The sequence below is a fragment of the Notothenia rossii genome, assembly GCF_949606895.1.
Source record: "Notothenia rossii genome assembly, chromosome: 6".
Classification (NCBI taxonomy): domain Eukaryota; kingdom Metazoa; phylum Chordata; class Actinopteri; order Perciformes; family Nototheniidae; genus Notothenia; species Notothenia rossii.
The window spans coordinates 66,456,859-66,471,986 of record NC_136909.1 but is presented as its reverse complement, the minus strand read 5'-3'; the positions used below and the strand labels follow the sequence as shown (position 1 = coordinate 66,471,986).

The following is a 15,128-nucleotide window of genomic DNA, read 5'->3' as shown; positions in this document are numbered from 1 at the left end:
GCACTGGACACTTTGTCATGTTTGTATTGTTTTTAACATTTCTGTTTTATCTCAGCAAATACAAATAGAAAAGAAAGTCGGCTTCAAGCAATTTTTCATCACACTAGAATCTAAGAAGGTTTCAAAATAATAAAAGAGAGAGAGACAATAAGAGGTTTCACTTACTCTAGCAGACACATTTATTATTTCCATGTTTTGTTCTTCTTTTGCATCCATAGTTCACTGTTCTTCAAATGCAAAATGTTTATTTCTTCTTTCTCTTATTCCTGTTTTATTGAACTGACTAGTCGGCTCATAGTTTTATTGATGTAATAAAAATGTACAAGCAATGAAATTGCCCAGTAGCTATAATCCTTGGCTATTAAATTGAACCTTTGAATCTGCTGTCTTGTGTTCAGTGAGGGTGATAAATATGGTCTGATTGGTAGCTGTAGTATTATCACTAGAAATGAAGTATGTCGTACATACAGCCTTTTTAATTTATAAGCAGTGTTTTATGAATTTTCAAAGAACATATTTTGAGAGCTTTGTGGGAGTTTTTACTGAGTTTGATGTAACCCCACTTGTAGTTGGTCTGAGTAAAATGTACCAAAGTTGGTGAGAGTTACAGCTGACAGTTAAAATGTCTTTCTTGTCCAAAACAGGGACACCACTGCTGATTCTCCAATTCACATGTTTGTTACAGCTATGTTTGTCAAGAGAAGGAGCCTTTGTTTTTCTGAGGCAATATTTTCATCTCTCCCTTACAACGACAGCCAGGGCTGGAGGTCATCTCTGAGTTGCCACAGCCTCATTCTTGACCTCAGCGCCTGCCATTCCCCAACATCCCCATCTCCATCCGCAGGGCCGACAGAAACAACATCAGCCCTTTATTTCAGAAACACTCGGGCCAAGCGATAAACATGTAAACTGGAGAGAAAAGGGGGAAAGGCCAAAAGAGAGAGGCTTCTGTTTCCGCTTAAGTGTGTGTGTGGGTTTGTGTGTGTTGCCTCACAATGAAGGTGGCATGTTCCATTACCCGACCATGATTTAGCTTACACTCAGGTAATAGTCAGCCCTGTGAGGTCAGCGCAGGGCCAGTGCTGGAGAGAGGGGGTGTAGGGAGGGTGAACCAGAGAGGCAAATAACAGAATAACAATGGGATTAAAAATGGAGGTAGGCAGCGAAATACGTTGAAAAGAGCAAGACAGAAAGAGAAGGAAAGAATTGGGCAGGCATTTCAAAGTGCCAGCCTTGACGGACGTTTTGGCATGTTGGCAGGATTGGTGTGGTTTGGGGTGGATGCATGCGTGTTTGCGGCGGGCGTTTGCCTTTGTGACAGGCCAGCCAGGCTCAGCCGTCACTCCTGAAGCCTCAGAAGCACACAGCCACCTGTCCACTCCTATCAGCGCTGCCTGTGTCCCTCTGTCTGGCTTCCACAAGCAGGACGGAGCGTGACGAGTGGATGGCAAACGCCACAGAGAGAGAGGGCGGGAGGAACAGCAATGCAGTGATAGGACGGAATCGAAGATTTGCAAAGAGCAAAGAGCATTCCTGTGTGATCGGAGAGTGAGCGCGGCTGCGTATGAATGTGCAGTGACAGGTCTTCTCCTCACCAATGCGTAGGATGACTGTCCACTAATGTCCCTCACTGTCCTCTGACTTTCGCAATGTGATTGGTTAGTCACAGCCTTGTCAGTAAGTGTTCTCATCATTTCACCATTTGGCTGTATTAGAAAGCTATTCCTAGGCCACACATGCAATCATACACATCTTCCTCCTCAGTTCCCTTTGGACTGTCCTAAACTGTGCTCATAGTATATGCTGCAAAAGAATGATCCATATGTGTGGACAGCAGAGTGAATCCAAATGTACCATGTTGTCAGTGCTGCAAGACTAACATTTATTGGGAAAAATGTTCTCCTTCTATACTCACTTTCATACTTTCCCATTAAACTATACTTTTTTCTAAGTTATTCAACGGTAGTTTCTGACCAATTCATAATTGTGACGTCTGATAGGAAACGTTGAGTGTCTCCTCCTTCCTAGGAGAACAAATTAAGATGGACTTAAATGTTGTAACCCCCGAAAATCTGTTACATTACACCCATTGGTCAAAACGCACACATGAACACACGCTTCAGATCAGGGGTGTCAGAACGAAGTGGCGCCAGGGAGCAGTTTGGTATTCGGTGACTTGCTCAATGACAAGCCAGTAGCTGTAAGTTAACAGTCCACACTCTGTATTTGGTCCGATCGGGACTTGAACCAGCAACCCTTCTGTTCCCAAGCCAAGTCCCTACAGACTGAGCTACTGCTGCCCCGGAAGTCTTAGATTTTGTATATTTCTTCACAAGCTAAAAGCACAGTGAGGTCTTTTATTTTTCTTTAAAAAGGTTTTGTTTACAACATCTCGTTCCTTATGGCTTTGTAAATATAACCATGAGCCGTAGGGTCGTTTCTATTGAAGACAGCCATGCACAAGTAAGTGAGCTCAGTGAGCTCACAAACAAGTTACTTGCTTTTCTTCATAAATTAAAATCTATGCCACATTACATCCAAGTGTGTGCCTGTTTTTGCCTTCATGTATCACATTGTTTAAACTTACAAATGTGTGGCTGGTCTTTGTTGGGTTTACAGTCTGTTCATTTTAACGCTCTATACGCACACACAAATTTAGGATGTGTTTCTGGGAGGTGTGTATTTCTCTCAGGAATTGCTGAAGTAAAGGCAGAGGGTTATCCTCCCATCCGTGACAGATTTAGTCATAAATCTGTTGGATTAATACATGGCCTCCCAAGGACTCTTGTGGTGTGTGTTGTTGAAACACAGGAGTCACTTAAAGCCAGACTCCAGGCACTATTTGTCTTCGGTTCTCTTTCCCATCACCGTTATTAATGACACACACACACACACACACACACACACACACACACACACACACACACACACACACACACACACACACACACACACACACACACACACACACACACACACACACACACACACACACACACACACACACACACACACACACACACACACACACACACACACACCAAAGAGGAGGCCAGTGAAATATAGAAAGGGTAAATGAGAGGAAATTAAAATCGAATTTGGTAAATTTCTTGTTTCAAAGTAGCTATTAAAGGAATTATGTGAAATAAATGAGCCCTTTATATTTACAAATATAACCTATTTTTCAAGGGCAACAGTTGTAATTCACACCCTTTCTTTGATAAGTGAATTGTAAAAATCCACCGCAGTTTGTGTTGCATTTGTTTATTCATGGCACAAAGGCATGCAAACATAATCCGTGAGCTTTTGCTTTCTTTCCATCATTTTTTATTGCTAGCTGTCTAATTGACCTCCCTGGGGGAAACACTTTACTGTTGCTCTCCATGGCTGTCTCCATCCTACAGGGAAATAAACGTAGTCTGAATGCATCCTCTCTTCCGCTATTTAAGATGCCCCCTGAACAAATACACCTCTCTTTGTATGGAAATAGAGGTCCAAGCACTCAGTTTCTGGCCACAGTTTATTACCACAACCAACTGGCTTCCCAGAAGCAGCCTCAATCTCTAGACATTAATGCTGCACACGGCACCGCTGGCAGGGAAAGCGGTGATGAGTTAATTTCTACTCCTCCATCTTATTTCTGAAGACAGAGAAGGTAGTTTAATTTACCGTTTGACTGGAGGTGAGGGTGCAAGATAATGCATGTGCCCCCTAGAGGTTTCTTAAAAGGATGAGACGTTTCAGTCTCATCCTTTTAACAAACACTGTTTCAAGTGACTTAAATCCCCTGACGGAATCTGACTCGTAAATTACCCTGAAAGTGCTTCATATGAGCCAGATTGACTAACACATGGTGGGGGGGTGGCATACAGTGGTGTGAATGCAGAGGCTTTTGGTATAAAAGTGCTATTCTAACATATCATAACAACAAATAAGCAGCGTATAGTTAGACAATTCAGTCATTAACGGCATTGCTAAGTTCACACCCATCTTGTTTCTTAACATTTGTGTTGTCTGCTGTCAAATGTGTAACTTTTGTCCACCCGGTTTGACTGTTTGTAAAGCATAGTATAAATCACAACCCAAATCTGTGTTACACCCTTTCAGCCAACTAAATTCTGACTTATTAAAACAAATAAAGTCAAATGATATAGTACATTTTAAGGCGATCATTTTGAATGATTTTACAAAATTGTCACTGGAAGACCGCAGATAATATGAATTTGAATAAAATGTCCGTAAAGTAGTGATTATTAAAAGTGGTATTACTGCATGAGCGGGCTATATTCCCTCCCAGTTCATGACCATAGAGATATTGGAGTGCCGGACTTTAAAGAGACTCATACTCACTTTCTGCAATAGTGCCGCACAAGAAACAGACCCATTTTGTCATAATGGTGCACAGTCAATTAGCAGTATGCTGTTATAAGTGCCCCCCCTGTAGCCCTCTCCCTGTTATCCCACACCTGATCTGATGCTGAAAAGTATACAACAGTGTATCTCAGAGTCACGCTCTCATGATCATATCTCTCAAATGTGTGTGACAGGTGCGAGGGCTTTCCATTACAGTTTCTGTCCACGGAGAGTACTTTTCAATTCCTCTTAACATGGTAATCCATAAAGTGAAAAATGCTGCACTATAAAGTAGGGAACAGAATACAGACAGTGTACTGAATGAGCTCACGCTGCCAGTTAGATGAAGTCAGTGTTTGCCTGTCTGAATTTTTGACGCAAGTGATTGATGCGTGGCTGCATGGCTTCAGCTCGGTGTTGCTGATGTGTTTGAAGGTTCTCTTTGTCAGTGAATAGACAGTGGGGTAACATGAGTGGCATCATACTGACTCATCAGCCTCATGATTGGATGACTGTAACCCTGAGGCTCACTGGCCATGCCTCAAGACACTTCATCAAGTATTTATACAAAGCAGGTAAAGATCAAGATTCCCTCTGCCCTGTCCTCCACCGTCACTCATCTTTCTGCTTTGTCTCCAGCTTCATCTTTTCTTATTTGTTGTGCCTTTCGGTAGATGGCACATGGCCCATATACCCATTGAGCCTCTGTGCACCATAAAATTACAAGCTATAATTCACAACATGCGTGAAATTGCAGTCTTGACAGTGGCTGTCCCACTGAATCAGCGCTGAGATGAACGAGAGGTCCAGAGATGTCACCACCATAATAAACAGGACTTTGGCCTCCAGCCTCTTTCCTTGTCCAGCCTGAGGCCCGAAGGCAGGGCCTCGTCCCTGTCCAACACGCGCGACTCCTATCGATCCAGCGGGGATTGATGTCCTCCAGCAGCTGATTTAGCGCCCCCATCGTCCCCATTGCCCGCCCTAAAAGGTTGGGCTGAGTACAACATGCAGCAGCTGTGTATAGGCTAACAAGTCTTCCTACTTTTCTCCATCTCCTCCCCTTCACTTTCAGTGTCCTGCCTCTTCAGGCTTTATCATTTCTATGTTTTATGGCAGTGGGTTTTTCAGCCCTGTCAAAGTGATGCAACGATGTTTTGTCCTACGGCAGAAGACGTCCTCTCACTTTGTAATTTGAGTGCGTTTGTTACTTTCTTCTGTTGCTTCCTAGTCTTGTGTATCGCACTTTGGGCTCCCAAATTATTTTCTCTCCAGCCATTCTCTTAATTTATAATGAAGTAGCTTCAAAACAAATATTAATTCTTCATTGACCTCTCCAGTTAAATATTCTAGATCTAATCCATCGCATCTATATGAGCTCTATAATTTCTGCAATGTAATCGAACATTGTTTCTCATGCATTCAATTCATTTAGAAAAAGAAATCGGCACAATTTAAGTCTTGGGTTTTAAGAGGCTTAATTGAACTTTGCGTGCATCATTGTACCCTATTTATCACGGAAGTGTCTTGAATGCTTTCTTTCATTTTTTTCTAATCTCTGCATTGGTCGTTATTTTTTAATTTGTTCTGGTTTGACCTTACTGTCTCAACGCAGAAGGAAAAATAGAGGATTCAGTATTAGAGTTTGCGGAAAAAGTAAGAGGTTGAGGGGGACAATAGGAGAGAGAAAGGTGAGGCTGAGAAATGGCTCTTCCAGCCCATCGCTCTTGTCATGGGTGCAGTGTTGCAGAGTAGAGGGGAGGGGCAATGTTAATTTGCACTGTATCATTCATAACTTTAATACTGGCATCACTTGCTGCTAAATAGCATCATTTGTCAAGGAAAGGGCTTGGTGCCACAGTATTACAGATAAGCACTAGAAGGATATCTAGACTAAACACACGCACACACACTTTCCATAGTTTTTACAGTACATGTGAGAAATATTTGTGAACCCTTAACCCAGTGGTTCTAAAAGTGAGGGGCGCGCCCCCCCTGGGGGGCTCAGAGGCATGCCAGGCATGCGAGAGACCAGGAGGAAAAATGGTTATTAAAAAAAAAAGATCATAAATTGAAAAATTATTTATTCGAAAATAATATGATGCAGTACTATTACGTCTGGGTCTCTGTGTTTCATTAAAGCTCGGCTCTGTGTGTGTGTGTGTGGAACGAGCCATTTTATGTGCGAGAGAGAGCGCACCGGTACCGGAGATCATTGTTGTTAGGTTCTGGTGCTAGCGAGCTACGCTAACGGATATAAGGAGCTTTTTCAACAACAAAGTGGAGGAGAGTCCTCTCCTGTCAGACTGAGAGCCTCAGTGAGCTAAAGGACTCTCTCAGTGTTATCTCAGTGGGTCTCAAACGTTTCGGTCACCATTAATGTAAACAATTATTTCCGAGACTCACGTTTATATGATCATTATAGTTATAAAAAAATAATAGAATAAATGAAAAACAGGTATGAAATACCATATGACAGTAAAACAAGAATAACGTTTAAAAGGGCGACTTGTAAAATATCCATAAAGAAAAAGTAAATCTGTTTACAGTTCTGTTTCAAATGGGTGTTGAGAGATATATCCATAGATCTCTACATTTTGCTCTCAAAGTGCAACAGATTGATGCATTTAACTTCAATATTTAAAAAGAAATCTTTCCGGAAGAGCTTGCCCCCGGACCCCCCTATGTGAGGTCCACACACCACCAATAAAAATAGCACTTTACCCCTGCTCACACCTATATGCCGTGAGCTGATTATCGAGCCTTCATTGTAACTGTCACACTGTGTATATGCGTGGGGATTGTTGCAGTAGAAAATTCCACTGTAGCGACCAGAACATTAATGGGAAACCCTAAATGTTTGAGCACCCTCTATGAAACGTCAAGCTACCCCACAGCACTCCCAAAATAAATCTATGGCGCCGCCACTGAGCCTGACTATTTGTGTTGTTTGGGGCCCAACTTTTTTCTTTCTCCAAAGGGGGGGCCTGACAGAAAATTTTTGAGAACCACTGCCTTAACCCAAGATTAATGCTAAATGTTAAATGATATGTTAGTTAATGTTACTCATGTTAAAGTTCTTCCATATCTCAGACAACTTCTTCAGGACAACATGAGTTATTTTCTTTACCTGATCTCATGCATTTTGCTTTTCTTACTGTTTCTTTTTACCTTAAACTATGCAATGTCCCATTATACATGATGGCCTCTAGAGACTCTGGGTCAGCACTGCAATAGATGAGTGTCTCTGTGTGTGGCATGGTGGCATCGGTCCCCGAATCCCCGTAGTTTCTGCTGGAAGATTTGTTAGATCGGCTGCACATTTGTAAAATGCAATTCATTAAACCCGACAAACCATTCTTGGTTGTTTTTTCCCCTGTTCCAACAATCCCCAACACTTAATCTATTGAGTTGGATGTGAAAATATACAGGCCTTACACAATGTTTCCCCCTGCTTTCGCTTTCTTTGGCCACTAAGCACCTGTGGTGGAACAATAGAATGACTTGAAGGGGATTGGCTGTACAGTTTTTGCAGAAAGTAACATTGTATATATAGATTATAGCACCTTAAGCCCCCCTTTCCCTGCCCATGTAACCTATCATGCAAAATGCACTTTTGTACGTCTTTTATACATGAATATGTGTCCCCGGTGTTCCAGAGAACTCACCAAGTGTCAGAAAATACAACCCTCTCTAGTAACATGACGCTTGTGCCTCGCCCCCTCCTTTGCAGGGGGGGGGGGGGGGGGGGGGGGGGGTGGGGTCAGCTCCAGCTCATGCAAAGACAGAGCTGGAGTGAGGCAAAATGAGGCATGGCTAAAATGCATGATCTGTTTGGTATTTTGAAAAATAAAACTTATAAATATACCTTATATGTGTATATATATGTATATGTATATATATATTATATATGTATGGCCCTACAATATATTATTCAAATATAGCATGATAGGTCCCCTTTAACATACTTAAATGCCTTCTACATGCCTAAAAGTTGGTGCCACGTGATTGACTGATTAGATATTTGCGTTAAATAACAAGTTGAACAGATTTACCTAAAATGCGTAGTTAGTTTGTTAAAGCTTAAAATGTTTTGAATACAATGAAACACAATCCTGGAAATAAATGTAATAGATACATTGAGTGCAGAACCAAATCATTATTTTACAGGCTAATATACAACTGCACGCTGATTCAGCAGATGTGGACTTATTTTAGCCTCCAGTTCAGCTATTCTCTCTATTCTAGAGAATATGACCCAGATGCTTAATGGCTTGGTCTCTCTCTTTTTTCCAGAGTTAGGGTTAATCTTCCACAAGACTGTGACTCTCATACATAGTCTTAGTTTCAAATGATTTTGTTATCATCCATTTGTCATCTTTCGCTCGAGTGTGAGTCTCCCCACATGGAGCAGACAATTCCTCCACAGTTGAGAGGGCTGGAAGGGGGAGGAAAAAAAATCAGTTATTATTGATGACTATGAGGTAAAATGCTCAATTTGCACTGTCTTCAACCAAATTATAACTCATATTGAAAGCAGCTGAATTTGCATAAATCTCATTAGACGCAATGAGAGGAGTTCATAAATCGTTATATTAATTAGTCATTTTTGCCTCCCTTTCATAAGAAAATGGGGTGTATTAATAAAACGAGAGGGGTGCGTGATTGTGAAGCCTAATTGGTCGTTTTGTTAAGCGTTTTGGTGCGCATGTGACAGGCTTGATTTACTTTGGCTTCACCTCTATTGTCCGACCAAGTAACTGTAGGGAGATAAGTGTCTGTGTGTTTTTGCCCCTATTGCATATGTGTATGATCTGTGTATTAACTATTGATGCGGTCATATTTTTCTACTAGGTTCAAAAAGTATAGCTGAAGCATTTCCCAGCATGCATTGTGTGAAGTGAGCATTACACATGGCATTACAGGGCAATCGCACAGAGTTATGTTGGTGTTGGGGCAAGTGGGGGTGTCACAACAATATTCACTAAACTGTGTTTCAGGGCTTCTTAACATTTAACCTATTAATGTGTCATACCCAGTTAACGGGAAGAAACTCAGCTGACGATATGAACCATTTTTACCGAAACAAAACACAACCAAGCCTCTGAATTAGCACTAAGTGAAAGTGTGCTAACTCACATTAGCGATTTTTTATACTTCATCGTATCTGCACGAACAAGATATCTGAAAATCTGAAAAAATATCAGAAAGCTGAGATTCCACAGATTCCAATGGTATAAGTATCATCACTGAGCGATCAAAACAACTGCTGGCAAAGACAACACACAACTTCACTTCACTGGGCCAAAACGGCAAATACAGTATGTCTTACCTTTGCTGTTGTTCTGATAAAAAGTTGTGTTCAATGGCATTAAAACGCATATAAGCGCTGCTGAACCGTTGCCCGTGTGGGATCCTTCACAGGTCCTTTGGCGACCTTCCAGGATCCCGCCTACTGCAAGACAGCCCGTAACCAGGTTACCACATGCTTTTATTCAGTGACTGATTACCTGATTCCGGTCAGCTGTCTGGCCTCCGGCCGAGCCACTCCCTTCACTCCAGCAGCCGGCGCCCTAACCACACCCCGCCGCCACAATATTATAGTTTGGATTCCTAAAGCTTTTAGTCTACTATCCCATCATTCAAGGGTGGTTTTCACTATAAGTAATGTTTTTTTTTGGACGGAAACTATCATTTACATTTTTTACTGTGTTCAATCTTAATTTAATTTAAAATAAAAACATATATATTGATTCTGACTCTTCTACATCCAACTCACATGTGTATTATTGCTTTGAGAAAAAAGATTATTAATTTGCCCCTTTTTAGAAGTGAAGCTTTAGTCATTTGTTCTTGGAATGTAATTTTCGAGCCTGAGACCTGAAAAACAGGCTCAGGGCTTAACAGGTTAATATTGACATACAGATGTTAACAACTTCATGGTTACCTTTACTTAGGATAATTTACTCATGTTTAGTCTAGAAAACTGTAAAAGTGTTGTGTATTTACAGGGACTGTTGCAATAATTAAGCAGTGTATAAAAATCAGATCTTATAACAAGAACATGTTGACAAAAAAGAAATGCCATGATAGATTTTTGGAGTTTAATTATTGTTATCTTTACTCCAAGAGATGCTGATTTGAAACCGTTGTTACGAAAAGTTTTGGGATTTCCTGTTTCTGCCGGAGAGAGGGGAGTTGGTCCCAAAGCTTGCCGCTGTATTTACACCCTCCATCTGAAAGGAGGGAGCTTCATTAAGCTGCAAGTGTGACTACAGACAGAGTTCACTCCATCACGGAGGGGGAGTGGGTAGGGTGTGGATTGGAATTGGGCCTACATTTCACTATGCGTGACCTGCTGTGTAATACAATTCAACCGGATTTCATTTGAACCCTCCATTTCCATTTCTCTACTTGGATGTTCTTGTAAATGTGCTCTGGCTTTAAGCAGGTGTACATTTTGTGTAAATGTATGTTTTCAGTGAGTCAAAGGAGAATATAATTCATATCCATATCCACTGGAGTCCATTATGTGTGACTGATATCAGTACGCCCTCCCCTTCAGCCCATTATGATGCCCTGACCAAGCAGTTTCACCCTGGGCAGTAATGAGGCTTGTCCTTCTGGGTCGGGGGTCTCCATGCTGTCCTCCATGCCCCTCCTATTATCAGCCTTGCCCTTCTTGACACATCCGTACAGCATGGAGGGTTAGCCAGCCTAATGGCGCTCCACCTCCAGGTTTGATTAGCGGGCCTGTCTGAACTCTTGTTGCTGAGACGAATGAAGCTGGAGAACCACTGCAGCTCCAATTAAAAACCCTTTTCTCCACTACACTTGCACAGGCGTGTCTTTTTATGTGCTATGTGTGTGTGCAATGTATCCTTAGCTTGCTTTACCCTTGCTTGTTTTCTTAGTGTACATATAGTGGGTCATTTTCAGACACATAAATGTGAAAAGCCTAAAGACACCTAACAATAATGTTTCATTCAATACAAATGCATCATTGACATGTAACAGCCGTTAATGTGGCTCAGTAAAAGTATCGGTAGTCAATGGGAACACCTGAATATAAATGTTTTTGCAGATTCGCTCTTTAGTGAATACAAGTTCACATCATCATTTGAAAACCACGTGTTCACACTCTGGCCTTTGACCAAGTGTGACCTCTGACTCTGTCCTGCAGGTTCCTCGGTGACCCAGCTGAAGGCCTCGGATCCGGAGGGGGAACCTCTTGTGTACGGTGTTTCAGGAGAAGAGGCCATGCGATATTTCTCTGTGAACAGTGTGACTGGTGTGGTCTGGCTTCGACAGCAGCTCGACCGAGAGGTAAGACCACCAAAGCACACTCACAAATGACCAAAGCATTATTCACAAAAAAGGACAATTTTGGGAAAAAGGAGATGGAAGGTAAATGATCAAATGATGAAAGAGCAGTGCAAAGTGCAATACTCCTGAGCATGGATGGAAAAGAAAGGGTTTTGAGTTCAGAAATAAGTATTTTTCTTCTTTTCTGTGCTGCTTTCTTGCACTACATGTCCATGCAACGTTTATGCGGATGTCTGTCTCTGTCTCCACTAGAGCAAGTCAGAGATGCAGGTCGAATTCTCCGTGAGTGACATTCAGGAGGTAAGAGACAGTTTTGCTCTGTGATCACAGTTATGACACCTCCCGTCACACCCTGACACCTGCGAATAGCCTGACCCAATGTCACAGAGAGACCGTCTCTCTCAACGCGCCTTTCCTTTCAGGCACTTGCTTTCATTCACACACATATTTCTCTCTTTCTCACATGTAATCACTGTGACACCTGTCTAACGCAACACAGTTTACTTACTGAAACATACTGACGTTCAACCTACTCTCCCCCGCGGGTAACCTATCACACACTTTTCCTGTTTTCTTTTACTCTGATTCTTGGCTTGGCATGGCTTTCATGCACATTTTCAGTGACTGCTGTCATCCTCACCTATAGAGGAACATTTGGAAACTGTTTAACCGACATGTTTCCTCCCTCAGGTCGTCAAAGACACAGTAAACATCCAGATTGGAGACGTGAACGATAACGCACCAGTCTTCCATGGGCAGCCGTACACCGTCCACATCCCAGAGGTAAGGCTGACAGAAAGTTATGTTAACTTAAGGTGTCCAAGGTAATGCTGTACCAAATCGTCAACAATTCAATGCGACACAGCTTTTTTGAATTCAATATATATTTGACTCAATAATATTCTTATTATATACCCAGTATTTCTGCACGTAGAAGAACAAATACTGTAACTTTATTTCCTTCTTTCACACACACACACACACACACACACACACACACACACACACGCACGCACGCACGCACGCACGCACGCACACACACACACACACACACACACACACACACACACACACACACACACACACACACACACACACACACACACACACACACACACACACACACACACACACACACACACACACACACACACACACACACTTTTGTTAACAGACATCAACAGCCTAATTAAAAAAACCTCTGGTACAGCCCTTTGTGTTGCAAAAATGTGTTGATTAGAGGTCGAGATGCAACTCTTCTTGCATAAAACTGAACAGAAAATGTATCATGTGTATGTGTAGGACTCTACACATATCTCTTGTTTATAAGTTATTTGGATGGTTAGTTTATCTTATGTGCTTTGACTGACAATGGTTTACTTGGAGATAGAAAACATGTCTTAAACGGATTATAAACGTCCACAACTCATGGTGATCACGGAAAATGCATAGTGCTTTGTGGAGCCCTGAAATAGCAGCGTTTTCTGGACCTGTGATCTTCGCAGTATTTGAGTTGTCTTATAGCTCATGTTTAGAGAGTGTTCACTGCCTCCTTTTATAGCAAAGACAAACACTCTCTGCAGTGCAGACCTCAATCTCTTTTCTCCTCTGCGTTTCTCCTCCTGCTTCTCTGTCCTCTCTCTGAATCTGCTGCCTCTCTTCTCAGCTCTCACTCCTCTCCATCTTTCTCTCTCCTCTTTGCCCTCTCCCTCATCTAATCCTTGATGGAAGTAATTGCCAGAGTGGAGTGGAGGACTTCAAACAGGGGCTGGAATCCACGCACAGAAACACACACAAACACACACATCCACATTTCTTGTTGTGTTTATATTGAGCATATACCCCTTTCTGAGTCTTCACCAAATCTTCAAAGCCACAGGCTTTTTCTCTTTTCCAATCCATAAAGTCAGGCAAATAAATGGGAGAAAGAAAGGCTGTTAAGAAGGGGCTGTTTAGACCACCCACCATGCACTGAAGGCTCTCTCAGGCAATTCCATGCACTGCTCAGTTGTGTGGGACTCTAACAGTCCACATGCAGACTTTCCAAGCTCTGGAAACAATAGGCTTCAAGTTAGCCATCGAAGAGAGCTGTGTTCGGCCCTCTGTCGTCACTAATTGCATCACTCAATGAGTTGCTGTTCATCTCAGTCCAGTACTCTTTTTATTTTAGGCAATGGGTTGTGGTAATACAATTCAGACTCTTTCAAATATGAGACACAGCCGTGAGTCTAATTTACCCACATTTGTCTCCACTGAAAATAGCTGAAGCCTGTAACAATAAGACAGTAACAGTCAAAATAAAATATGCCAACCTTGTGTGTGTGAGCACAGAGTGAGACTAATGCAGGTGGAATGTGTTTTATCACAAATCTCAATCAACTTAGTTGTCAGTGTGCCTTTCTTGATAAATGAGACACATCAAATTAATTTATATTTGTATGTCTGTGTGTTGCAATAACAATGCAGCAACAAAGCCCAACCTCGTACACAGAGAGATCTTCCTTTAGGGAACAATGTTTATGCAATGTTTTAAGAACAATGTTATTTTAGGAGTCTTCTTCCTCATCCTACCTTGTTTCTCCTTCCTCTACCTCATACTCCACCTGGTCCTGTTCCCCCACAGCTTTTGTCCCCTGCATTTGTATGGCCTCATTACCGCTGTGATCCTAACTGACCTCTAGCAGGCAAAGCAAACATGCTGCGGCATCACTCCATCACGCTGTCACTCACTGGACATGCCAGAGTTACTGGAGGTTAGAGTACAATCAGCACCACTATATAGTGCTGATGAACTTTAGCACACAGAGAAAAAGATAGGAACGGATGATGGTGGTGAAGGATGGCAGAGTAGTTAAAGTATAAGAGGATTGACGACAGAAAGCTTTCAAATGATGAAATTAAACAAACAGATTGACAGAAACAACTCAAAGGGCTTTAGGGCTGTTGAAAAAGAAGAGCCTTTACGGGAGGAGATATATCAAGGACGGCCTGACGCAGCTCAGCAGTGAGCAGATGAAGCAAAGTGAGTGGCAAGGTGAGCGGCGCAGTAGGGAGAGCGGGAGGAGAGTGTGTGTAAATGTCGTTTTAATTTGTAGAGCCATAAAGAGGGTGAAGGGGAGCAGGTGGGCTGCTAGCATTCCCTCTGTCAGCGCTAATGAGCTGGCCAGATTTACAGCATCCACACTCAGGCAGCCAGCAGCAGAGACACTGCATTCAAGGAGCGTAGACTATCACCCCAAATAATGTTTAGATACAACAGCAGATGGGCCACAACCCAAATCCATTATTGCATGAGATGATGGAGAGAGCCTATAGTGAGAAGTGTTTTTCACATTCCCTTCGCGCGACAGGTAGTCTTCTATGTCAAAACGTTTAAAATGTTTTTGGTTTGGAGTCAATGGAGTCTTGCTCTGAGCATCTGTGGGACCTTCTGTGGCTGCATAACTCCC

The 15,128-nt window shown here is 42.2% G+C and overlaps 1 protein-coding gene and 1 long non-coding RNA gene across 2 annotated transcripts in view; one reads left to right on the top strand and one right to left on the bottom strand.

The window, feature by feature from the left end:
- cdh23 (cadherin-related 23) overlaps positions 1-15,128 on the top strand; it is a 225,637-nt gene that overhangs the window by 41,398 nt on the left and 169,111 nt on the right. Inside the window, exons 4-6 of the mRNA XM_079686560.1 lie at positions 11,537-11,679; positions 11,932-11,979; positions 12,370-12,462. Of these exons, the coding sequence (XP_079542686.1) occupies positions 11,537-11,679; positions 11,932-11,979; positions 12,370-12,462 (284 nt within the window). The remainder of the gene's footprint in view (positions 1-11,536; positions 11,680-11,931; positions 11,980-12,369; positions 12,463-15,128) is intronic.
- Positions 8,372-9,805, bottom strand: LOC307042650. The gene is made up of 3 exons (XR_013809211.1): positions 9,686-9,805; positions 9,493-9,545; positions 8,372-8,791 (listed from the first exon to the last, which is right to left on the bottom strand). It is a non-coding gene; the product is annotated as an uncharacterized lncRNA (long non-coding RNA).